Source organism: Trachemys scripta, chromosome 7 (assembly GCF_013100865.1).
Source record: "Trachemys scripta elegans isolate TJP31775 chromosome 7, CAS_Tse_1.0, whole genome shotgun sequence".
NCBI lineage: Eukaryota > Metazoa > Chordata > Testudines > Emydidae > Trachemys > Trachemys scripta.
The window spans coordinates 94,765,657-94,793,501 of NC_048304.1; the positions used below are offsets into that span (position 1 = coordinate 94,765,657).

Genomic DNA, 27,845 nt, shown 5'->3' on the forward strand with positions numbered 1-27,845 from the left:
ATTTCCATGTGATTCAAGTGTCTTTCCAGAAACTACTGAAAATAGCCAATCATCTATATAGGTCTTGGCAAATGTTTATAATCCCTGAGCACCTCATTGGCAAGCTTCTGAAACCTAACTGCTGCACTGATTAATCCAGAAGGCATACCCTTAAACTCATATAAGTTATGTTCCACTATAAAAGCTTATTTTTCTTGAGCATGCGCATCTAAGGGGATTTGCCGGTACTCATGAGTCATGCTTATGAATTTTGCACTCCCCAACAGAGCCAGTAGGTCCTCTATTTGGTGTGTGGTATGGATCAGGTTAGGTGATAGTGTTTAGCTTCCTAAAGTCCACACAAAACCTCATGGCTTTATCCTTTTAAGTATTGTCACAACAGGAGATACCCAGGGACTTTAGTAATTACTCCCATCTCCAGTATGCTATCTACCTCTTCCTGGATCTGTTTCTGCATTTCCCCTTTAGCACAATATGCCTTGCTAGGAGCAGGGCGTGGCCCTGCTATTTCAATGGAACGTATAATCTTGTCAGTTAAACCTGACCAGTTGGAAAATACCTCTTTGTGGTGCTTCAATAAGGCCAGCCTTACCTGCTTTTGGACTGGATCCAAACCCTCTCCTGCATTTCTCAGGCACAACTACCTGCTTGCAAACCTCACCAGGACAATGCTTTTTCCCTTTGGAAACCTCCCTATATAACAAATCTCCTTATACAAAAAATCTACCATTTCCTTCCCCAGCTGAGGTATTATATTCTAAGCTGCAACCCCTGTCCTTGTCCAGAGAAGGGTCTTTTTGTTAAGCTTTACAAACTCCTTCTGAGTCTCACCTAAGTTTAGCGCAGACTCCAGCACAGCAGAAGAAGCCTCAAATTCCTTCTCAGAAGCTACTACTCTCAATAGACAAAGGACTGAGGGCATTCCTCCCCACCCCCCCAACTTTGCCTGCTGTCTACAGACAGCCGGTGAGTCAGGGCCATACTCTCTCTGGCTGCATGTTATAACATGAACCGCTTAAATGTGGCTAAAATGATAGAGGGAAACAAGCACTTATAAAGTTTGTGGACGATACCAAGCTGGGAGGGGTTGCAAGTGCTTTGGAGGATAGGATTAAAATTCAAAATGGTCTGGACAAACTGGAGAAATGATCTGAAGTAAATAGGATGAAATTCAATAAGGACAAATGCAAAATACTCCACTTAGGAAGGAACGTCAGTTGCACACATACAAAATGGGAAATCACTGCCTAAGAAGGAGTACTGTGGAAAGGGATCTAGGGATCATAGTGGATCACAGCTAAATATGAGTCAACAGTGTAATGCTGTTGCAAAAAAAGCAAACATCATTTTGGGATGTATTAGCAGGGGTATTGTAAGCAAGACACGAGAAGTAATTCTTCTGCTCTACTCAGTGCTGATTAGGCCTCAACTGGAGTATTGTTTCCAGTTCTGGGTGCCACATTTCAGGAAAGATGTGGACAAATTGGAGAAAGTTCAGAGAAGAGCAACAAAAATGAGTAAAGGGCTAGAAAACATGACCTATGAGGGAAGATTGAAAAAATTGGGTTTCTTTAGTCTGGAGAAGAGAAGACTGAGAGGGGACAGGATAACGGTTTTCAAGTACATAAAAGGTTGTTACAAGGAGGAGGGGAAAAAATTGTTCTCCTTAACCTCTGAGGATAGGATAAGAAGAAATGGGCTTAAATTGCAGTAAAGGCGGTTTAGGTTGGACATTAGGAAAAACTTCCTAACTGTCAGAGTGGTTAAGCACGGGGAATAAATTGCCTAGGGAGGTTGTAGAATCTCCATCATTGGGGATTTTTAAGAGCAGGTTGGACAAACACCTGTCAGGGATGGTCTAGATAATACTAGATGACCTCTTGAGGTCACTTCCAGTTCCATGATTCTATGAAATTTCACCCTTAAAATCCTCCCACTTAAGGTGGACTTTAATCAGGGGCACAATCACAGAAAATTGAGCCAAAACTAAAATATTTAGACTTTTGCCAGGAAGTCTTTCTTCTTCCCTTACCAAGCTTTCCTTAATCAAAGTGACCTAGGATGCCATGTCCCTTCAGCCTGTACATTCAGTGCCATTCACTCTAGCAGTCTTACTAAATTCTTCACTACCTTACCAATACTCTGTCCTACTATACTTTATGAAGCCATCTGCTCCTGTACTAAGTATCAGAGAGGTAGCCGTGTTAGTCTGAATCTGTAAAAAGCAACAGAGGGTCCTGTGGCCAAAGGTCCTCAAAGGTGCCACAGGACCCTCTGTTGCTCCTGTACTGTTTCCTCTGGGATCATGGTGTTAGCATTAGCACTCATGGTGGTAGCACTGGCACTTACTATGGGGATTCTGGGTGCAGATTGTGGGGTGACCTTAAGTTTGAGGCAATTTGGTTTTATATGGCCAGGAGTCCCACAGTGATGGCAGACTACCTGCTTTCCCTTAGGGTAAGAGATTTTAAAATCTGGGCTCCTTTGACGTTTTTTAACAAAGTTGGGGTTAGGTTTATTCCCAGACCCCTCCTCCCTCTTAACATGGGGAACAGGAGCATTTCCCTTTCCCTGCGGTTTGTGCCCTGCATGAGCCCTTGACTCAATATATTTATTTGCAATTTCTGCTGCCTCCAAAACTGTGGAAGGTTTTTTATCACAGATGGCAGCTTTTATCTCATCAGTTACTGTCCCCACAACAATTGTTCTCGAAGCAGTTCTGCTGCAGCGGTTTTTATGGCATCTGGGGCAGTGGGGTGCTCAGACCCTGCTCCGTGCTCAAAGTCCATGAGCAAAGCTCTCAGTTTCTGATCAGAGGCTCTTTATGAGATAATCCCCTATCCTTATGTAATTTTTTCAAGGTTCTTTGTGTCAAGACCCTCATATGACTGCGATTCACTCATTGTATCTAATCTTTAACACTTAAAAACTCTTGATATCAAATGTAAACTTTTAACAGCACTAGGGTTATGATCTATAAACCCAACTGACCAGTGGCATGAGAATCCTGCCAAGATTTTGTGTCACACCAATTGTCACATTATCTGGAGTGGGTCACGACTGTGAGTGCCTACCTCAGGGCAGACTGTCAAAAACAGGGCAGACACCCCAAACTGGTGGCTTGTTCTATAATTAGATTTCATCAAGCCAGTAACAAATGTGAACTCCTGTATCACTATAACAGTCTCGCCATGGAGTCACACACGGTCCCTTTAAACTCCAGTCTATCTTACCACTCCGGCAAGCTGGACTTAGTGATAAATGATCACTTACACCAAAAATAATGAAATATTCAGGTTGCTTCCAGTCCCAAGAGACTAGTCACTTACCCCAGATCCATTTGTATCTTAAATCACACACCAAAAACAATGCCTGTAGCCAATTCTGTAATAAAATAACTTAAATGTCTAACAACTAAACATAAACACAAATGAGTGGCAATCTAAATTCTAAGAGTGACAGAGTTGTAGTGATCTGTCCATTCAAAGTGTCTTTCAGGGCAGACCCAGTGGTAACCCCTGGTGATCTCTGGCTTCAGTTTGGTGTCTCTGACCCTGTGAGAGTTCAAACAGCAAAGAGATGGAAAATTTTCCCATGTCTTTGTTTTATTTCCTTCATTCGGCCTTTCAGTCCATAGGACAAGCTTCCTTACACGTAGCATTTCCAAGGTGCGATACAGCCATTCACCAGTCCTTTGTATTGCAATGTTTCTTGATGGCCCATCTGATTTTGATAGTTCTTCTCGACGGATAGGGGAAAACTCTCTCCCTGTCTGAGTTCACAAGTTTAGAGCAAACATTTTCTAAGTTATAAAGCAAAACTTACATATTTCCTTATAGCCTGGAATTCAGACATTACAAATAAGATTAATGCATGCAGCAACTTGCAGACATTTTATCGTGTCTAAACACTAAATACATGCTTATGAGACTAATGCCTATTTTGAGCAACATTAACATATATGAACTGGTCTGGTCTCCAGCTATGAGTTTGTCAATTCTTAGCTAATGCCTGCAGTCTTGGCAAAAGCTTGCATCTGGCTTGCCAGCGTCACAGTAGTACCATAAATCTATTTGTAAACTGACACTAACAAAGACAAAGCAGGGGAGATATAACCTGTCTTTATTTCTGGTATCTGTAAGTTAAGTGTGCTTTATTAACAAAGAAAGTAATATAAAAATAGCCTATATATGATCATTCCTTACCTAAAGGTGAGGCCAAAAGAAAAACAATAGATGGCCCACTGCCCTACTGTGCAATTTACCCAGATTTGATTCTCATCAAATGATATGATTTTGAGTCTTGCTTTTCACGGTTGGGTTCACATTGGCTGAAGAATGGGTAATACTGAATGGCCCCAAAGGGAATCCTCTTGGCCAAGAAATGTTGCTATCGCATAGTATCTTAAATGGGAAGGGAAAAGTTCTTTGCTACAGGTACAAAAACAAAGTAAAATAAGTGGTATTAAAAGAATGGTAAAATAGATGAATACAAAGAGGCAACATAAAATGAAGGGAATAAACACTAAAAATCAACCTCAAATGTGTTAGCTCCACATATGGACTGACTTAAATTATGTATGTTTTTTAACAAAATCCTGTTAATTTAACCCATACACCCCAAAATCCTTCTCAATACTCTCAAATATATGACATAAAATATTTTTTTCTCAGCATACACTATAGTATGTACAGTATAAATGAAATTATGGACCTTATTTTTATTTTACTATTATTTTTTAGTAATTAGTACTAGGTAGTCAAGAATGAGCTCTCCCCCTTGTCAAGAATGATCCTGGCCAGTGTTTACACTACACGTCCCTTACATTACACTACAGGATTGTGACTGAGGTGTTAGCTGGCTTGAGTGGGGATTGTAGTGCTTTTATCCATCAGTTCAATCAGGATTGTCTCTATGGTATAATTCCACGTTACATGGAATTTCCAGTAGGAATCCTTCCTCTGACAACCCCACCTTCTGTTGAGCAAAAGACTGGGAATCTCAAGATCTGTTCTGAACCCCAGATTTTCCTGGTAGCCATGCTTAGCAGTGCAGCATTATTGATTAGGTGACCTCAGTATATAGGATTGTGAGAAGAGCTGTGGGAATAATTGATTTTTCAGTTTGCTGGCATTTCTGAAAAATCAAAAAATAAAAATAAAATAAAAAACAATAAAATTTGTTTTGGGTCAAAATGAAACAAATATTTCAACATTTTTGGAGAATTGAAAAGTTGAAAAAAACCATTTCAGAGTGAATGAAAAGTTTTATTTTGATTTTGAGCTTTTTAATATTTAAAATAAAATTAAAGGAAATTTCTAAACAAAAAGTCATTTCAAATTAAAAAATCAAAATATTTAATTTCAGAAATGTCAAAACAAAACATTCAGATTATTTTCAGAACATTTGTCTTTGGTTTTCTTTTTTGACTAGCTCTAACTATGAAGTGGAACTCAGGCTGATTTTATGACAATTAGTTCTTTGTTCTGCAAGATGTGAGCTTACTGCACGATAGATTATAAATGCTGTTTCCTTTGTGGTATGATGTGAGTCAGTATCCTGCATAATTTGTGGCCAATTCCTGTTACAGAATTATGTGTCAGTTCCTTGCAATGTACAGTATGGGCTAATTTTTCAGTGCCTTCCATTTTCATCCAATAGAAAGAGCCATCAAATCCCACCACCTGGGTAATGTGGAAACTGACTTAATATTGCCTCACCAACCTTCACAAAGTTTTACTGACAATTATAGTTGTAACTTGCAAATGACAATGTGAGCTTGTAATATTGCTTCACTAAAGGAGTGAAGGTAAGAAAGAGGGCAAGTAAAACGTCTGTAAATGTCAATCTTTCTAGTGATATCTCTGTATTAACTAACTAAACAATTAGTTCATTTAGAATAGACGTGATAATGAGTAAGGCTAATATATTAGTTATTCTTGTGTGGCACACACTTCCCCTTATAAATTTGCATTTGTTCAGTGAGTGTACTGTATTTTATGTTGGCAAGCGTCAAGCAAGAGACAATGTTTTCCTTCCTCCATACATATTTTTATTTTATTTTCTATATATAAAGAAAAAGTCAAAACACCTAGGATCAAAATGTTAGCTGATGTAGATTTGTTATAATGGGGGAATCCTCTTGGATTCTGTTCTCCTTTCTATGGGTGAAATTCACACGGACAGGTCTGAAGGGTTTTGTAAGAGCCTCCGCACCACTTAAATGGCACTGTGCCTCTGAAGGGGAGGAGCTTGGGTAGAATGGCCATGCCAGACACAATCTACCCGCTCTGGTTGTGCACCATGGCATACCCCAGGGGAAATAGGCTGGTTTACACGGAAGTAGAGCCAGTGGCTGGGAGCCTCCACTTAGGGGATGTAACTATGTGCAGAAATGGCAGTCAGTGTATTGATGCATTGCAGCATTGCAAGTTGGAGGTAAGAATTCCATCCACCTAACCCCCTAGAAACCTCTGCACGGAGCCTATTTACTCAGAGGAGTGAATTCCCCTTACATGCATGTGTAATTCTCATTGGTATCAATATCTGCACATATGAAATATTTTATGAAAGAAAATAGAAAGATTCAATTATTATTTTACTTAATATTCTAATCCTTTAATAGAAGCAAACAATCACATTTTATTTTTATTTGCAGATGAAAAAAAGAAAACAAAGAAAATTGATAGTGAACTCAACCCTGTTTGGAACGAGGTGACTTATTCTCATAACGTTTTTGTTTTTAATATATGGTACAGTGCATTATGGCTACAAAATTAGTATATTAGTCACTGCAGTTATGAATCTGAGATACAGATAGGAGTTAAAGTAAAATACTTTCCTATAAGGTGACAGTAAATGTGTTTTAAAGCTGAGTGAACAAACACAAAGTGGGATGGGTGATCCAGTGCATATAGTGTGCCTGGACTTTCAGAAAGCCTTTAACAAGGTCCCTCACCAAAGGCTTGTAAGCAAAGTAAAGAGCCATGGGATAGGAGGGGAAGGTCTTCTCATGAATCAGTAACTGGTTAAAAGCTAGGAAACAAATGGTAGGAATAAATGCTGAGTTTTCACAGCAAAGAGAGGTAAATAGCAGGGTCCCCCAGTGATCTACACTGGAACCTGTGCTGTTCAATGTAGTCATAAATGATCTGGAAAAAGGGATAAGAGTAAGGTGACAATGTATGCAGATGATGCAAAATTACTGAAGTTAGTTAAATCTAAAGCAGACTGTGAAGTTACAAAGATATCTCACAAAACTGGGTGACTGGGCAACCAAATGGCAGATGAAATTCAGTGCTGATCATTGCAAAATAATGCACATTGGAAAACATAATCTCAACTATACATACAAACTGACGGGGTCTAAATTAGCTGTTACCACGTAAGAAAGAGATATTGGAGTCATCATGGATAGTTCTCTGATACCAGCTGCTCAATGTGCAGCAGCAGTCAAAAAAGCTAACAGAGTGTCGGGAACCATTGGGAAAAGGATAGGTAAGAAGACAGAAAATATCATTATGCCATTATTTAAATATATGGTACGCTAACACCTTGAATACTACATGCTGTTCTGGTGGCCCCATTTAAAAAATGATAAATATAAAGTGGAAAAGGTACAGAGAAGGGCAACGAAAATGATTAGGGGTATGGAACAGCTTCCATATGAGGAGAAATTAATAATAATAGGACTACTGAGTTTAGAAAGTGATGATGAAGGGGGGCTATGATAGAGGTCTATAAAATCATGAATGGTGTTGAGAAAGTGAATATGGGAGTGTTATTTACCCCTTCACATAACACAAGAACCAGGGATCACTCAATGAAATTAGTAAGTAGGAAGTTACATAAGGAAGTGTTTCATCACACAATGCTCAGTCTGTGGAACTTGTTGCCAGCAGATGTTGTGAAGGAGAAAAGTGTGAGTAGGTTCAAAAACCAGTTAGATAAGAATAGGACCATCAATGGCTATTAGCCAAGATGGTCAGGGATGCAACCCCATCCTCTGGATGTCCCTAAACCTCCAGCTACCAGAAGCTGGGGCTGGGACTTGATAAACTGCCTTGTACTGTCTTTCCCTCTGAAGCATCTGGCACCAGCCACTGTCAAAAGACAGGATACCGGGCTAGACAGATCATTGGTCTGACCCTGTTTGGCCATTCTTATGTTCTTATGAGCTGTGACAATTGTATCTCATCTCATTTTAAGTAAATGTAGATGGATTTCTGGTTTGTTAGGGCCTGCTTCTCCTGTCATTGAAGTCAAAGGAAGTTTTGACATTGCTATTAATAGTGGCATGACTTGGTCCCTGATATGAGCACTGCCACTTTAATAATTAACTGTACACCAAAAGTAATGAAAAATGGTAATGCAAGTTAGGGTTAGGTGTCTAGAGGGGTGTCACAAAGGTCAGTGTTAGTTTTAGCTATATTTAGCATTCTCTTTAATGAGCTAGAAGAGAGGTTAAAGTGCATACACATGAAAGTCATGGGTCATCATATCTACAAATAAGAGAAGGGTGTAGAAACACAAAGGCCTGAAATGATGACTGAACTTGGAATAGGCCCAGGTCTTATGAAGCCAAATAAATTATTTATATTAATACAAGGGAGGAGCACTAGAAGTACTATAATGGGGCACTATTAAGAAACTCTCCTTTTTAATTGCAATGTACCAATAACAAGTCAAAATGTACTACAGACATGTTCTGAAGTTTTTCACTTCATTTTCCAGATATGTAGATGTAAGATCAGTCAGGTTTAACTGTGTTACTAAATGTAATGTTCATTCATGAAAAGTTTTATTGTTCGCCTTCATATTGTTAAGGTATTTTGTATTTCAGCTGTATTGATCAGTGGTTTTTGCTCCAATTCTCTTTGTACAGATTCTCGAATTTGATTTGAAAGGGATAGCACTCGATGTTTCATCATCCCTGACCATTATTGTGAAAGATTTTGAAACAATTGGACAAAACAAGTATGTACTTTTTTCATTGTTAAATTCATCTAATTTTCAATGTAATTCAAAAGGCCAAACAAAAACTATGAATCTGATATTTCACTACAAACAAATAATTGCTGCTATTAGATTGGTTGGTTGATTGAATTGGCTGACATTTTATTGTTTTATTGTGCTCTAATGATTCTCTGTGTTTTAGGCCTGTGGTCTTCTCTTTGCTCACTGTGGTCTTCTCCCTCACCAGTGTTTCTGTTTTGTTGCTCTGGAGGGAGACTTCAGCCTTCTCCGTACACTTGACCTTGTGCACAAAGTTATTTCCTCCTTTTTCTGCCAGAGATTGAGCTTCAGCGATATAATTGATATTCATGGGTTTTGGATCAAATGCATCAGACAAAAGCTCTTCCAGATAGCAGTCAGAAAACCAGTTCTAGTTAGTTTCAACAAAGTCGATGGTAATTTTACAGAATTAGAAAATAAATGACAGATAGTTAAACCCATTCTTACCTGGATGAATATTGCAGGAAGCATTGATAGATTGATACTAAACTAAAAATTATAGGCTACTGAAAGATGGTCTTATAGACAATATATCTGGTCTCTTCCTCAGTGGAAGATCTGTCAGAACAGGTAGGTCTGTTTTTTTTTTTCTTACTGTTAATGATATTGAAGAAATAGTCATGTTGTATAAAGGCAGCTATTTTTACATGAAAGGGAAAAGACATAACTAAAAGATCAGGGGGTAATGCAATGTTCTTTGTTTTTAGTGCTGGAAGTTTTGTATCCAAGAGTTTTTATGTTTTATCTTTACATTTTTATAAAATGTCAACTAATAGAATGAGAGAGACAATACTGCAAACAACTAATAGAATAACTATCAAGGATAAACTCATCAGAAGTATTTAGTTCCCTAAATTGTTTAAAAAGGCAAACTATGTATTTTAAAAAAATAAATATTTGAAAGCTAAAATTAAATAGAATATGTAAGGTCCTGTAAATTAAGCTGGTCAGTATAACTAAAACAAGTAAAATGCTATTGCATAGAACACTTACTAAAAAATCCAGAAAATCATTTTTTCCCAGGGAATTGTGTAGTTCCTGGAATACAAAACTTTCATGTTTGGGATATATGCTTATAAACAGTTTCCTAGACATGTAACAAAGATTTGCTACGTTGCAAAATGCATTTTGCATAAAACTATACATTATGCATGGAAAGGTTTCACTGCAATTAAATTATGGCCTACTTATGTACAGTATGTAGATAACATTGTAGTATAGATTTTCAGTATTTTGTCCTAATTATTATTTGTATTGCCATAGTGCCTATTAGCCCTAGTTGTGGAAATCATGATATCTGAAGAAAAAAATTGACACAGAAAAGTCTGCCAGCCCTGCTGAGTTCTTGAGATGGATTTTGCATGACATCACCAAAAGACGGGAGAATTCTTATCTGAACCTTTGAACAGGGTCAGCTCAATATCTGGGCTAAGATTCCAGTCGATTCTTATTTTTTCCAAACTAGATAATCTATCCTTAATCCAAAATCATATTTGCAAACATCAGCCGTGTCTGTTTGTATTTCTCAAAAGAATGATCATGGGCTAATCATTACAAATATTGACATTACAAATATTGACATCTTTGTTTATGGAAGCTCACACTTCTGTATTCTATGTACACATAAAAACTGAACAAAGAAGACCCCCTGGGAAAGTGACATACTATATATGGAGCTACGAAAAGCATATTCATGCAAAGTAAATAGGAGGATGGTGAAATAACTATTTCACAATCACTAACTTTTAAGGGTCATAAACTAATGCTCATTTGATGTGTGCACACAATGTTTCCGATTAATTTAAAAATAGCCACCATCATTTCCAAAGGAAAAAAAGAATAAAACAGTAGGATTTAGAACAAAAGTCACTTGGGATTTACACCAAAGTCATTCTAGTCTTTCACAGCTTCTATTCTTTTAGCACCCTTTCATATTACATTTTCAATATTTTATATAAATAAGTACACTTCTTTGTAAAAATGTCACACACAATCAATAATAGGGAACAAATTCATTCCAAAGGTTGCTATAAATTGCATTGTGGGCTTTCATGTTTATTGTCTCTCAGTGATTTCAGAGGAAATCCATTCAATTTACAAATAATGAGATTTTTTTTTAAATTATCCAAGCCTGCAAACTCAAGCCAGAATCTGAAAGCCACACTGTGTTCTTTCTGTCTCATGCATTATTGACTTAACTGAAATGTATTACAGGTGTAGTTAAAGTGGACAGCTTGAGGTAAAAAATCTGCAGTTGGAATATAAGCATTCTGTTGAAACATAATATTATTATTTATTTGTATTACAGTAGCACTTCAGAGCCCCATTCAGGACCCCACTGTGGTAGGTGCAGTACAAAACACAGAACAAAAAGATGGTCCTGCCCCAAAGAGTTAATAAGTAGATGACAGAGTTCACTCTCTGATAGGTAAGCTGAAAAAAGAACACAGTTAAGAGGTCTTTCAAAACATAGTTACATATGTGTAGTTCTTCAGTGTTCTAAAGAAATCCAGTGCTACACATTCAGCAGCAACAGAATAGGGAGTAGTGAAATGCGTGGTTTGTTTTTTTCTTGAAATGCTCCACTACTGTATAACTAGACCTGCCTTTGCAGGCAGTTATTCATGCTCACTCACAGTAAAGAACAGCTGAGGTGTAGGTTTTTTTTCCGTTGTAAGGTGTTAGTGGTATATTATTAAAATGATGGAGACGTCCTCTCCCACGCAACCAAAAAAAGTCCCATTGACATCAGTGGAATGAGGAATTGATCCTATATGCATAAATAACGAGGGAACTATTTATAAATTCTCAAGGGGTTTGCAGCAGTGGCAAATTACACAATTCTGTTCATTCCACCCTAATTCCTATTTCTTTTTAAAATCGCTTTGTGAATCAGACCTTTTTTTTTTTTTTTTTTGGTGAATGCTTTTGTTTCTCTGTAAAGTGAGTAGCCAAAAGAATGCATAAAATCCTCCTGGCATATTTCTTCCAGTTTACCTCAGTCCTGAACTGCAACATTGCACAATTCCCAAAAGAGGGAGGAGACTGCAGAACAGGCTGCTTTAGGCTACCACACATGGCAGTTTTGGGATATGTGCAAACACAGTACAGTGCCTAGCACTGGCCTCTAGGCACTACTGTAATACAAACAAATAACAACCACAATGGAGAATAGGAGATCATCACATTCACTTTACCCGTTAAACTTGTCATGATTTGGATTGAAGCCTCCAGAGGTGAAAGTCTATTGCACATACCCATTGTGGGCCATACCCTGTTCACCTTAGCCTCAGGAGGACTTTGAAATGAATGTGACTAGTCCAAATGAGTAAGGCAAACAGGATTTGTCCCTGTGCCAATATTGGGTCTAAGTGCTCACATTGTTATTCACTTTTTATTTTGCTGTCTGAGGGGAAATTTTTAGGCTTAAGTTTGAGTATGGGGGAGTTTCCTCCCACAGGCCTCATTTATCTTGTGCTGGAGTGAGGTGGGGGCAATAATTTAAATCACCTGTTTTCAGGGTATAGCTTACTCCTTATCTGTCATTCAGCCAGCTCTCCTGACTGGCACACAAGGTAGAAGTGGAACCATAGGTCTCACCTATCCCGCCTTGCCATCCTTCCCTGCCCGGTCACTCACAGGGAGTGTATCAGGCACATAGCCCTAGCTCTGCTCCTCCATCCCTGGAGCAAAGATCTGGGCAGATGCTATAGAACAAGGGCAGTCTCCTAAAAACTTATACAGTAATGTACTTAAGCTGGTATTTCACAGTGCAGGAGAATCAGTCTAGTAGAATTTCCCTTGCTTTTACACTCTGCCAAAACACTACTCATTACTGTGGTATGTTTCTGCAATTAGGCTAATGTGAACATTATGCATATTTTTCTATTTCTTCTGGAACCAGAATTTACTGCTACCTGCAGAAATTTTACTGTAAGAGCAGACTAATATTAAATGAATGTTCATCATGACACAAAGCCTGACCCACTGGAAAAGTAGTTACATTAAAAAAGCCCAAATCACACTGTTATAATGTCCACATAGATCACTCCAGGGATAGACAAAGAGAGCTTTCACGTGCCAAAGTGCAGAGCTGGTTTTTCCCATATAAAAATGTCTGAGAAGAGAACACATCTGTTTTCCATTATGTTGTTAGTCTAGTCAATGTTTAAAATCTCTCATTCCACTAGGAAAATGAATCTACACAGTGATAGGAAAATGTAATAGTTAGGATCATTCTGAAGTACAAAGGGTAGATTACAAAGTTACAAATACCACATTCTCTACAGGAAGTTACATTGTGGTCTGATTAAGTGAAGTGATTTTATTCCATGTGTAGGAGGGCAAGTCACTAGTTGTACACATTTTTCCAAACTGAGTAATTAGTAACCTGGCAACACAGAGGAAAACAGGCTGGGCACACCCTTCTGTTTGGTGAAGAATGTAGACCCAAATCTACAGCAGGGGAGGTTAACTGCAGCTCACTGTTGAGACACTGTTAGATTTGTAATTATAACTGTTTAATCAATTTCTTAACCTGGCACCAAAAATATTTAGACCCTCCTCTTGCAATTGGATCCGTGTGGGTAGACCTCTGTGCCTGACAGTGGGGCGGCATGCATGTAGGAGTCTGCCTTCATAGATCTGAGGTTTGGAGCCTTACATATTAAAATCTCTTCTGGTTTCCCCTGAAGATTTCACCTTTGTAGATGATGATGTGCATGACGTTTTTCTTTTCAAATCTATGCACCTGCAAAAAGCAGTATCAAATAATTAATGAAGATTAAAATAAGTACTACTTCTGTTTGAACAAACATATTTAGCTGCAACAGTATGTATTAGAAGATTGGTCTTGAAGGTCTAGGATGGACTTTACCGTGTAACAGATACAGCCAGCAAGGATGTTTGGATATAAGCCATTATAATATATGCAGGGGGAGCAAGGACGATGGTGACGAATCAGTGTGCTTCCACTGAAATCAGTGGTGCTACCTTTGCTCCTTTATGGGGATATGGGGCCAGCCACATCTGTGCCATAATTAATTATTTGCTTCCCAGCCTGAAGAGGTGGGACTATGGAGGGGCAGGAGATAGATTAATGGACACCTGGGCCTTATAAAAGGACTAAGAGTGAACCCTATCAGGAGTTGGAACCCCAGGTGGCCAGTGAGTAGTTTGCCCTGAATCAGGGCATGTAAGGAAAAGGGTATTCCAGAGGTAAACAACATGGGAGCTGGGAAGTATATGAGGCACAGAACCCAGAAAGGGCAAGGAGCAGGGCCCAAAGAGTGGGCTGAAGGGAAGACCCAAAGGGACAAGGGATCTTTCTGTGTGATGGGCACTTTTTAGTTTGGACTCTTGGTACCCTGGAAGGGGTTACGTTTGTTGTGACTTGGCTAGAGGGCTAAGCCATATCTCCAGCACAGATGTGTGTGTGGAGAGCTGAGTAGGCTCACCTTGAGGAGGGAAACTGAGAAAGGGAGTGCTGGCAGAACTATGCTTGGCCAACAGGGGATGCTATGGAGCAGCTACACCTGTATGATATACCTCAGTTTACACTGGTTGAGATCTCAGGAATGCTATATAGAAAGATAACTTCATACTACAACAGAGAGAAACATCAACTTCTTAGTTAGTGCTGTGAGTTAGGATTTCCTGATACTAGCACCAATGGATTAATTAGCTATGCCAAAAATACAATGCTGTGTTTAATGGTTACTTACCTGTAGTTTATAGATTCTACTTTTTTGAAATAGGGGAAACACTATAGGTCTAGCACTGATGTCAAATACTCTTGAAATTGTGGATTTATCTTTTAAAATCAGCTACTGTACATGAGATCCAATTTAGACCTCAAAAGCTAAATCTGATTATACAAGAAAGTGTTTATACTGCTCTAATTGTACTCCTGGAGGTTTCCTACTGTGCTGTTTGAAACTTATAGCATATTCAAATGAGTGCACCACTATAATTTTGTTTAGTCAGGGTAGGTAGGTATGAGGAAATGAAGCTTAAATTTCAAAACCATCATGATTCTTGAAGATGTGTCACAGGATGCAAGGGTGTGGTTGATGAGACTCATCCAGATAATATGCGAGTCCAGTCTTCTTATTGGTTTTGTAAATTCTCTCTGAAGTGTGTACACATTTATGCATATTGAATGGTTCAGGTAACCTATCATTTCAAAAAATCACTGCCAGCTATATTAAACCAAACTAGGAAAAGTTATGAAACTCTTCAACAAGTAAACAAAAATAAATACTGGGAAAGCCTCTGTCTCTCCCCAGAATCAGAGTTAGCTTTACCATTTGTAGACAGGCCTGTTTAAATGATTCCCCCACCTGCAGAAGTGAAACTTGGCTACTTGTTCTTTTCAACCCCAGTGATTGGTTTACATTTGTTAATATTGATGTTTATGTTTTCAGGACTATCTTAATGAGGAAAGAGCTAGCAACTATGTAAGAAAGAGAGAAGATAGATTAAATTCTTCTATAGATTTCTAGCTCCCTCAAATTAGATGGCCCCACAGCCTTGGAAATCATAGACCAAAGGGCAAATCCTCTTCTTCTATTTTTGTTTCCATCTTTGTCCAACTGTTTCAGTGATTCTGGATAACTGATTTTCACATAGAAAAGGTGACTTGGATCTCTTTAGAGTTCTTGTTTAGTGAAAGCAAACCTAATCTAACCATCCCCACATGAAACACAGATTGGCCAAGTACACTGGTGGGTGGTAATCAATGTTTCTCCTCTGTGTGAAATGTCAAGTAAATATGGTCCCCATGTTGCACCAACTTGTGGGACACTGAACCCAAAGAGAAACAATTTTTGTCTTTTTCTATGGAAAACCATCTATTATTGTCTCCTAGGCTCGGCCCACACTAATATTTGAAGCCAGGATTGACGGCACTTATGATCAACAACCATTACCGAATTTTGGTAACACAAATTTTAGCATAATTTGGCCCTTTCTCCTTAGTGGCCAAAACATGGTTGAAGGGACAGGTGGCAACCAGAAATACAATAGCCCTCCTAGTACAAAATATTCTGTGCGTTCATTAAATATCTCATTGTAGCTTTTCCTAATCTTGCTTTACCCAGAAGTGAAAGTTAACATAGTTTACCAGAAGACGGATGCTTTAAATTTCTTACTTTGTTGTGTATGGCTAAAAGAAAGACAAGTGAAAAAGTAAGAGATTTCTGATTTACAGTAACAGTGAACCAGAAGGCACTCAGCAATTACTTGCTGAGCAGTATTGAATGTCCATTTCAATGTCCATTGGTACTTACCATTAACTATGGTAATAGATATTGCCCTGCTACATGTTTCACTTCGGCCCCTCAGCTATTGTTTAATATGTATGCTGTTCTCTAACAGGTACAGCTAAGAATACAGCATGCTTACTCCTAAACATATAATATGGATACCTTCTTCTAGTCCCACCCTCAAGCACACTCCAAAATAGCCTGATGAAGAAATCTATTTTTTAAAGGTGAAAGTAAACCTATTTCACTGAGATTTCACTCCAGTTTTGCAGCCCTCTGAAGTTTAAATAGTGTAGGTCAGATCAAGCCTGGATTACCATCTGAACTTTTGGGTGTTTGTATAAACTGACCCTGTAATTCTTTGAGGTTTGCCCATCATTTGTTGTTAAATAATACTGCAATATGAGAAATTAAATAAGAACATTAACATAATGCATGTCCCAAACATCTCTGTTTGAATTTTTATCATAGGTTAAATACCCTTATGATTACAAAACATCAGAAATGGGTTCAAGCCAGTTTGGATCTGAATTTCAAACACCATCCTGTTCAAGAGTGTGTGTAGTCAGGGATTTGGTTGGAGCACCTATCTGCACAACAGAATCATTTTGATGTGAACAGTTTGGGAGTATTTCCATTGACTTCAGAGGGCACTGGATTAGGCCAATAGGGGAAGATTCTCTCCTTTACCAAGATCTGCTTGGCACAGGAAAGGGAGGCATGCTACTCAGAAAAATGGTACAGCTCTCTGATTCTTTACCATGTGTAGCTTCAACCTTGGTCCTGGGGCAGGTTAGAACAGCCCTAGGTTGCCCCTATATTAGCTCCCACACCCCATGCCTGGTGTAAGAGGTATGTGAGCTATGGCTGCATTGCTGCTGCACTCTGGTAATTGTCAGCAGTCAGTCTCTTGGGGACCACTGCAAACTGGTATATGGGCCATCTGCCAGTTGAGAATCTCTATGCGCAGAGACACCCTGGCACACTCCTTACGCCAAGGATGGGAGGAGGAACCATGTAAGCTAGCTTTATGCCAGCTGAGAGCTCTGCTGGGGAAATTTTCAGCCGGACAGCATCTGGTTCCTTTGTGCAATTGAGTGCTGCTTAGGGATCAGACTGGGGAGAGAAACTGGCCCATAAATGATATTTCATAATGTAATTTAGATGTATACACCCTGCCCATGTTATGCACCCTATCCATATTGTTGTTGTTTAACTAGAATTGCCTTTAACATCCATCAAGCAATATCATAGTACATCATCTCCTTCCCTTTAAATCCTTTCTATAACCCAAGAAAGATATTTAAAGTTGATTGTTACATTTTAATTACAGATGAATGTAGTATGTTTTGCTACAACATTATCTTCAAGGCCTTTCTGAGAGTATTGTCCTGACTGCAATTTAGATTACACACATTTTGTAGTGTTTATGGAGAATCCATTCTATGATCTGTGCTGGTCTTTTAGACTACTGAGTATAGCAGCTGGGTTGCATGAGTTCATTCCAGGTTTTGGTTTGGACTAGAGAGAGTTTAGTTAGCTACAAACAGAGCAGGAAACCATCAACTTGAGCTCCACCCTGAGTAAAAATACATAACAAACTTCACCAACTGTGGGTCTATGCTGCTGTAAATGACTCAGTTTGGGCATTTCTTCAACCACAGAAATATTTCAAAACACCATACGTGAGGTACCAGCTGGAATCCCTGAAGTTCTGAATGTGAGTGATGACATATTAGAATTTGGCACCATATCTGAAAAGCATGACACTGAACTAGCAGCTGTTTTTGAATAAGTGCAGGAGCAGAATCTCATGTTAAACCCAGACAAATGTAAGTACAATAAACCCACATTAGAATTTTTTGGATACACATTCTCCAAAGATGGTGTCTCTGCAGATCCTAAGAAAGTGAAGGACAGTCACAATGCCACTCTGCCCATGTAGCAGAGCATGTAGACGTTTGTAGCGGCTAGGGCTTCCTAGCCCTATTGTGGCAGATTCATTCTGAGATTAGGCACTATCACACAGACTCTGAGAGCTCTAACCAGGAAAGACTACATATGAGTGTGGTCAGATGAACATCAAAATGAATTTGACGAACTCAAGAAATCCCTTACCCATGTCATAACTTTTAATAGATGCTAACCCTGTTGGATTAAAAGCAGTCCTCACACAGGTTGACCAATGTATTCAAATTTACACCATTGCTTATGGCAGAAAGGCTCTTTCACCCACAGAACAATGATTCTCTCAGACAGAAAGAGAAGCTCTTGCTGTAGCATCGGGATGTTCCCATTTTCATTTATACATTTACAGATGTCATTTCATGACTCTGACTGATCACAAGTCCCTTGAACCAACCTATGATCAATAATCCCTCTTTTTGCCCATCAGCTCTCATTGAGCGGTGGATGCTCAAACTACAAGGTTATGATTACAAAGTTATCTATTGGACTGGAAAGGATAGCCATGCAGACTACTTCTCTAGGCACTCTATTCCTGAAACACTTAATCACAACACTATGGAGAAAGCAGAGGCATATAATAACTTCTTCCTCTCAGACACCATTCGCAAAGCTCTCTTGTTACAACAAATAAAGACAGCTGCAGAGTCTGACACGTCTCCAAATGATCATCAAAACCATTTGAAGTGATCACTGGAAAAAACTGCATAGTTTACAGCATTTGACTCCTGAAACATAAGCTGTTCTATGATCATTTGCCCGTGTCAAAGGTGAATTTACTGTCATGGACTATGACCTCCTACTCCAAGATGCCGGACTTCTTGTTCTGCATTTGTTGTGGGATCACATATTTGATTTGACTCTCAAAGGTCACCAGGGACTGGTAAAAACAAAATTCCTGCTCAGAGAAAAAGTCCGGTTCCCAAGAATTGATAGCCTTCCTGAAACTCTCCTTAAATCATACAGACTATAAACCAGGCAGGAGTTCTGGAAAACCACATTCCTCCTCTACATGGCTCTTCTGCCCACATCCCCACGGACAGAAGTTAGCATGAATTTTTGTGATCTCCCTAATGGAAAACATTTACTAGTTATTAGATATTACTATTCTCAAAATCCTGAAGTTGAAATGATCATCACTACTTCTGCTAATGCTGTTATACCCAAACTAGACTTTGGGTCAGCCTATGGCATACCTGCTGTTATTAAAACTGACAAGATTTTGTCAGCCTATGGCATACCTGCTGTTATTAAAACTGACAATTTCAAGACTTACAGTTCGCTCAATTTGCAGAGTATCTTGGTTTCAAACTTACTCTGCACTGGCTGCAAGCCAATGGAGAAGATGAGAGGTTTATGCGACCACTCAAGAAAGCACTATGAATTGCTGCAGCTGACGGATTAGACAAGAAACAGGAGTTATTTCATTTCCTCCTCGGTTTTCAAACCACTCTCCACTGTTCAACTACCATGGTGCCAGCATCTCTTTTGTTCGGCAGACAACTAAGAATAAAACTGCCACAAGTTGAGAGAAGTGCAGATGATGAACCTCTACATCAACTTGACAACAAAGCGAAGCTTGTCATGAAAAGATATGCCGACCAGCACAGGCCAAGACCACTTCTTTCAACGTGGGAGATGTAGTTCTCGCCAGAAACTTTCAGCCGAGCAACAAACTCTCTACGCCCTTTTATCCTGAGCTTTACAAGACCGCAGTGGTCAGAGGCACAATGGTCACTGCTCAGAGAGGATGAAGTCACACCTGCAGCTTCCTCCACTGTGGGCAGAGGCCCCTGCCCTCCTGCAGCTTCCAGCCATGGTGGGTGGAGGGGGAACCCTGCAGCTCCCAGCCACCATGGTGGCGGGGGAAACCATGGAGCTGCAGCAGCCTTGGGTGCTAGATCCCCCCTGCTTCCCATTTGTCACAGTTGTTTTTAGTAAATGTCACGGACAGGTCATGACTTCCACGAATTTTTGTTTATTGCTCGTGACCTGTCTGTGATTTTACTAAAAACAACCATGACAAAATCTTAGCCTTAAACATAAGTGTTTTTGTGAATGTGTTGAACAATCATCAAACTTTTGACATTGCTTCATTTATTCTGTGCTGCTTGTATTTTATTCATTAGGTGGATATATTTCAAAGTGGTAAGTTTAATAATTGTTGTTTAATTTAAAGTTTGTGGGGGGAAAAGGAGGGATGTCATGTTTATGGAGAATCCATTCCATTATCCATGCTGGTCTTTTAGAGTACCGAGAATAGCAGCTGGGTCATGTGAGTCCATTCCAGGTTTTGATTTGGATTAGAGAGTTGAGTTAGCTAAAAGGGGAAGCTGCATGTTGAATTTGTGTTCTGTGAGTTACAGGTTTAAACCAGTGGTCTGTGGAATCTTACTTTACTGCATCGGTATGTTTCATTCCAGAAGCTCCTAATCAGTTAGGACGCAACATACTTCTTATGAGTTCTGTTTGAAATGTGTTGGTGAAATGCAACAGCTGCTGGGAAGAGCATGGAGATACTTTTGCAACTGATAAACTGTGTTGTGAATCTCCTCTTATGCACAGCACAATTCCACAGTTCCACAGAACAATACCTCCATTTCTGCAGCTTTTATTAAAATTAGTAAGTTGCTGTCTATAAAACAAATGAAGTAGGTGTTTAGTAATGTTAAACTTGGGCTGTAAAAGACGTTATTATGAACTAGGACTAGGATTTTCAGAGGAACCTAAGGCACCCAGCTGCCACCGAATTTCATCTCCCCCTCCAGACTTGTGAGCCCAGCCCCTAGCCAAGCCTCCGTGCCTATACAGCTGTTTTTAGTGCCATAGAACCAGCCGAAATCTGTAGGCCCTGGCTCTGAGACTCTCTGCCACAGTTTTAAAATGTAGTGCAGACAGACCTGGGTGTTGAAGCTCTTGGCCCCCTTTGAAAGTCCCAGCCTGGAAGTACTGTAGGAAGTCTGCATTTTTAAGCTCTTAGGGATTGTTACAGAAAAGTGCAAAGTGCAGCTCCTGTGGATTTCAAGGGGAGTCAAAGGGGGCACTCAGCACCTTGCTGTTGCATGTTCTGTTTTTCTCATAGCATCCAATACTGAGATGTACTGTTGTATAAATTACAGTGCTCATGTCCATGACACAGACCTAGGTATGGTGCTCCTAAAGTCCATTCCCAAATCTGACATCAGTGCTGTCCTGTGGGTACAGATTGGCTACTTGCACTGCCATGAGAAAAACCGGGATTTGGTTCCTGGGCTTGTTCTCTTGCACCCCAGGTTGGACATGACTGAGATAGCAGTAGAGGCTGCATGATCAGTCCATGGGAAGAATTAATGTACGTCTTGTGATGTTTCTCTTCATTTAACAAGTCATTCATAGAATAAGAGAATCATAGAATATAAGGGTTGGAAGGGACCTCAGGAGGTCATCTAGTGCAACCCCTTGCTCAAAGCAAGACCAATCCCCAACTAAATCCCAGCCAGGGCTTCGTCAAGCCTGACCTTAAAAACTCCTAAGGAAGGAGATATTCAGGCTGAAAGTATCCAGTTAGTCTTTCTATAAAGAAAAACATACATAATGAATAGACTGGAACAACTTAGAACGTATATTTATATTGAATGGTTAGTATATAATGAATTCTAACGCACTTTGCAAACAATAAGCTAGGTGCTTATGACATTTTATAAGGCACAGAAGATGGCTAAGATATTAGATTTGCCCCTTGAATTTGGAAAGTGATGTGGGATCCTTGGCTTCTGACTGAAAAGCCACCAATGGCTGTCCAAAGGGACCTCAGTGTGAGCTCTTAAGTAGAGGATTTTTCTTACAATTTGGCAGTAATACTGTAGAGTTCTTTGAAAAGTATGTTATGTTTAATGTTTGCAGAGTAAATGTAGCCAGGGTTATCTCATCTGCAGAGCTCGCAGTTATTCTAGGAATCTACTTCATGATTTGATGTACTTCATCACTACACACCCAGAGTATAATTTCAGTTAGGAAATGCCTCATTTTTTACATTTACGGATACGTTGCACTACAAAGGCTTGTATATTGTATTATTCATCTGTAAACACCTGATTATGTTCTTAGGCTCACGTACATTAAATCTGTGAATATGACTTGATTTAGCCATAGGCTACAACTTCTTCCAGCATAACACAAGACTGTGAGCCCCCAGTGGTAGAATTCTGCCTGAAGGGAGGTTTGCACTGGCACAAAGTATTCACAGCTTCATTCTTCTGAGGGGACTGGAGTTGGCCAGTGCAGCCCAAAAGTGGGCAAAGCTGCCTTGGGAGTGGGCATGAGCTAGCAAATTTTCTAGACAGCTTCTCCTGGCAGGGCTTGTGTTGAAGCACAGTCTAAATCTGCACTCTGCTCTCAGAGGGCCCAATCAAGGGCACTGTCTATGTCATCAATAGGCTGGTAGATTAATTCTGTGATGCTTTCAAGTAAATCAGTTATAGCCATCTGTTTCTTGATCTTTCTTCTTCATATATGCAAAGCTTTGATACCCAGCTCTGATGTAGTGCTTTTCATGTGTAGATCTCAAAATGCTTTACAAAGGAAGATATCATTATCTCCAGTTAACCAGTGGATAATCTGTGGCTCAAACCGGTAAATTGATTTATCCCAGACGGACGGATATACACACAAGCTACACACACATATTATACTCTGCTGTACATTAAAACATTAATTAATAACATTTACAGACCTAAGAAGTGCTTTATGCCTACACTGTGAAATGCATTTTCTGATAGCTGTAACCCTCATTTCCTCCCTTCTGTTTGCAAGCCTCACTCATTGTGTTAAGTCTTAAACTGAGACTATAAACTCTTTCAGGTAAGAGTTGTCTTTAGTGAAACAAATAGCACATTTTGGGGACCAAAATAAAAAATGAATAGTTAATAGTCTACAATTAGAGAATAACTGCAATATTTTAGTTGCTTTTATTTGCTTTGAAGTCTTTATATGCTTTTGGACCCATTTGGTTATGTAAGGGACAGCAAGCATAAACTGGCTACAGATAACAGGATACTTCTGTCTGCATAATACACAGAGTATATGCTAATGTAATATCTTTTCCACTTTTCTTTCAGATTAATTGGCAATGCATCAGTAGCACTTAAGGAACTTGTAGGCAACCAGAGTAGATCTCTTCCCTTCAAGCTTATTTCCCTGCTAAATGAAAGGGGAGAGAACACTGGCGTGAGTGATTTCCTTATCTTTGTTTTACTGATTTATTGAATTAAATGCTCTAACAAGAGTGTTTAATATGAAACAAAAACATTTCAAAATCATTTCAGTTTGCTTTATGGATAAAATTATTAGCGATTTTATAGGCAAAAGCACTGAGTGGAGCATCAATTAATGTATGACTACATCAACACCATCTAAATATTCAATACGACAAATACATTTTAATTAAATATTTTGGTTTTCAATAATATGTATATGACCTAGAGCATATAGTTAATGAGAATCAACATAGCACTAGATGTTTAGAGAAAAAATGGCATTTACTTGCTTAATTGCCAGTTTGAGTTCCCACATGCAGGTTTTGCTGCCTACCTTGTGAAAATCAGCTACTGTGATTCTGGAAAGCACTTTATAAACCTGTTTAAAAGTCCATGCTTCTTCAGAACAGTACTTAAATACTTTGACTTACGCATGTGCTTAAAGTTAAGCCCATGATTAATTGCTGTCCTGAACAGGGACCCTTTTCTGCATCAGGAGCATAGTACATACCTGGAAATACGCATTTATGTGCTCAAAGGCAAGAGCAAGACCTTACTGCCAATTTCAGGTATCTTCTCCGAAGCAATTCAGAGTCATTTTTATTTTGTCATGTACTTTTTTGTTGACTCTTTGTTATACCCTGTTAATGTTTTAGTGCTGAAAAGTGCCACGAAGTGCTGCAAACCACAGTATAACCAGTATTGTAATGAGACTGGAAAAAGACAACGTGCTCATTTATAGGGTAAAAGCATGGCCTGAGAGTTAGGAGAGCTGTATTCTACCTCCAGCTCAGAGTTGCTGTCACATTGAACAGGTCATTTTCTCTTTTTCTGCCTCAATTTTCCCATCTGTAAAATGGGGATCATACTATTCACCTGGCCTGCATAGGTATTATGAGGCTTTAATTAATTAGATGTATAGAGTACTGTTAAATCATTGGAACTCAGTATGACAGGATTTTCTAAATGTCATAAATACAGTAGCTCAATTTCTCAAATACATTTTCAGATTAATTGCATAGTGTGTGGCCTGTAGTCTTTGTATGTGTATACTAACTTAGCAGGCGATAATGGCCATTTATTTCTTTGTTTTTCAATTTGTCATTGTAAACTGTAGTACAGATACTTGTTTGCTGTTAATGTTGACTTGTAGGACAACTTGTTTATCCTGCTTTAAGTCAATTATTACATATGTAACTGTAAATTTCTACACAGGCAACGATTGATTTAGTGGTAGGATATGAGCCACCAGCTGGGCCTGCAAATCCAAATGATCCAGGGGGGACCAATGCACAAGGCACTGCAGGTATTTCATCTTTCTTCAAAATATTATATTCAGGTCATGCAAGGGAAAGATAGAATTGTTCATCAGAAAGAATGGAAAGTAACTGACAAGCAAGCATGTCTAAACTGGCTTATGGTATGGTAGTCAGACTGTAGATGCTTCAGAATTGAAGAGCTGGAACTTTTGTTTCCTGTTAAAATATGTTCTATCTGCAGGCTTTATCTGACACCATTGTCTTCAATGGGAACAAGTATTACTGAGGATAGTTTAGATCAAAAGCACTTAAAAGAAATATTGCACATCAGCCTTTAAATAAAGAAACTTTATTCCAACACACAGAAAAACTGCAGTAAAGAAATCTAATGCTGTAGGGAAGGGAAGCAAAAACAAGGAAATGCATAGCTGGGAGAATATACTCTAAATCCTTGAATACCAAGACATATTGGAAAAAAATTAATGCCTCATCCACAGTAGATTGTTATTGGAGACACTGTTATGTGTCATGTTAGGCCCCAGATTTGATTAACTCAATCATTTTTATAAACTAGTAAGGAAAATTCTTTGGACTCTAAATGTTTATTAAATATATTTTAAATGAATCTCCTAGTGAGAATGTTTTTCAAAAAGCCTCCAGTGTTACAGACCATGCAAGAAAGATGTGAAATTTGTCGCTGCCTTTTTTTACAACAGTCAATTAACTAACAATCCCAGTACCCAGGTCTGTACTAACGGTGTGCACATGAGTTACGCTAGTGCACAAGCAAAGAAGTAAAAAAAAAAAAAAAGTTAAATAGTAGAAGTATATTATAAGCAGATATGATATAATCCACTAAAAGTTATGGCAAGAGTTCCACTTTATTTGAAGGTTTATATTCACTTGCCATCTGTCTTTGGAGGTTTATATTCACTTGCAGTCTATCAGGAGAAAGGCCTTTCTATTTTCTGTCTCACCAACTATCAGTTAGATGAGTGGATTATATCATACCTGCTTATAATATCCTTCTACTATTTAACTTTTTTTTTTATTTACTTCTTTGCTTGTGCAGTAGCGTAACTCATGTGCACACTGTTAGCACAGACCTGGGTACTGGCATTGTTAGTTAACTGGCCGTTGTAAAAAAAGGCAGCGACAAATTTCACATCTTTCTTGCATGGTCTGTAACACTGGAGGCTTTTTGAAAAACATTCTCACTAGGAGATTCATTTAAAATATATTTAATAAACATTTAGAATCCAAAGAATTTTCCTTACTAGTTTATAAAAATGATAGAGTGTGGTACTTCTAAAAGCAATGGAGACTCTCTTTTATTTAATAAAGGACTAAATGATGATAGAAGGTGGTGCTATAATGATCTTTAGCAACTTTAAATCATTAATCTGACATGCTTTGAGCTGTGTTTTGTTTGGCAACAAAGCAATGGGTTATACATGTGCTAATATAGATTTGATTACAGGGTTTGTTTGTTTGTTTGGTTAAATCATTTATACCGGCCATTGACACCTTGTGTGGATATTTATACTTTGCTTATCTCAAGCAGTTTTATTCAATCATTTATTATGTTTGTTTTAAATTCATCTTCCTTTCTTGTTAATTTCTGTTGTGTGTCATTGCCAGATTTTATTTGTATAAAGGCAGTACAAGCAGAGTCTGGCTAAGATTCATTGAAGAATATATAGTATACACCTTTACCCTGATATAACGCTGTCCTCGGGAGCCAAAAAAATCTTACCACGTTATATCAAACTTGCTTTGATCTGCTGGAGCGCGCAGCCCCTCCCCCTTCCCAAGTGCTGTTTTACCGCATTATATCCGAATTCGTGTTATATCGGGTCGCATTATATCGGGGTAGAGGTGTACTTAGTATAGGAAGAAAGCAACATCTATGTTATTTGTGTATGGTCATAATTACTGAAGGAGAGAATGACCTTCATTTCAAAGCATTGTGGGAATTCATCTGTGTGAGTCCCACAGATTTTAGTTTAAATTATGTAGCTAAAACTGAAGGGTCAGGGGAAGTGGTCAAAGCAATTATTTAGTTAAGTTTTACCAGACACCATGGGTAAGCAGTCAGTAATAAGGGATATCCACTATAATCAGTTTGGAAAAGAGACCGGTTCCCCTGTATATATGCCAAAGCTGGTATGGAGCAGAACAACAGGGTCTTGGCACTGAATTTGCAATATTTAATATTTCCATAAATTGAGATGCTCCTAAGTCACGTATAAAGATCCAGACTTATTAGAAATTTCCCCAACCCATGAAATCAGAGGTCTGCAAAAGAAAATTGAACACATTCAACAAGTTAACGGAACCTGTGTTCTCTGTGGGTCAAATCCTCTCCTTAACTGTGTAGGAGCAGAAGGACCTTTGAAGGAGAGTCTGTGTGGTTCTGATGTTCAAGTAGACAGCAGGATTTGTGAGAGGCAGGTTTTGTGCCCACACCTGCTCCACATGCAGCCCAGCCCAGCATACCCTGTGTGACTGAGCAAGGTGCATTTGGAGGTGGGGCTGTCCCACAAGGCATGGGAAGTTGAAGGATCCACTGCTATGCAGATCCTTTGGTTCTGATCCATTAAATTTACCTTTGATGGTTATTAAAAAGGATTGCGTGAAAATAGCAATTATTTAAACGAATCAGTTTAACTCTGGTCCATTTCATGGCCTCGCAATATTGCTTTTAATCAGCGGATTGTTTCTCAAGGAAACATGCAACTTCTTAAAATAGTGCATATTTTGATGTTAAAATTGATTGTAATATAATTTTGATAATCTCAAAAGTTTTTTCCCAGATTGGTCCTGTTTTCAAAGTAAGTAAGTAAAGATGACAGTATACGAAGCTGCTATTAGAGTGTTGGTGGACCTCTGGATTGTAGATATTAGTCACCCTGAGTTATCAGCTATGCTCTCTTTTCACTAGTCTTAGTACTGAGTGGTTGTCTTTCAGTTTGGTTGCTCATGAATCCTTAACCAGCCCTGTCCCTGCTGGATGTCTTTCACCTCATGCTGCAGCCCATTCCGAAACCTGCTTATGTCTGAAACTAACTGCTTCACTGTGGTGTTCAGCAGCTCCTGCTAATGGC

General features: G+C 38.9%; 1 protein-coding gene across 1 annotated transcript in view; it reads left to right on the forward strand.

The window, feature by feature from the left end:
* MYOF (myoferlin) overlaps positions 1–27,845 on the forward strand; it is a 112,435-nt gene that overhangs the window by 5,679 nt on the left and 78,911 nt on the right. Inside the window, exons 2-5 of the mRNA XM_034775572.1 lie at positions 6,659–6,714; positions 8,885–8,976; positions 23,342–23,450; positions 24,695–24,785. Coding sequence (XP_034631463.1) covers positions 6,659–6,714; positions 8,885–8,976; positions 23,342–23,450; positions 24,695–24,785 — 348 coding nt within the window. The remainder of the gene's footprint in view (positions 1–6,658; positions 6,715–8,884; positions 8,977–23,341; positions 23,451–24,694; positions 24,786–27,845) is intronic.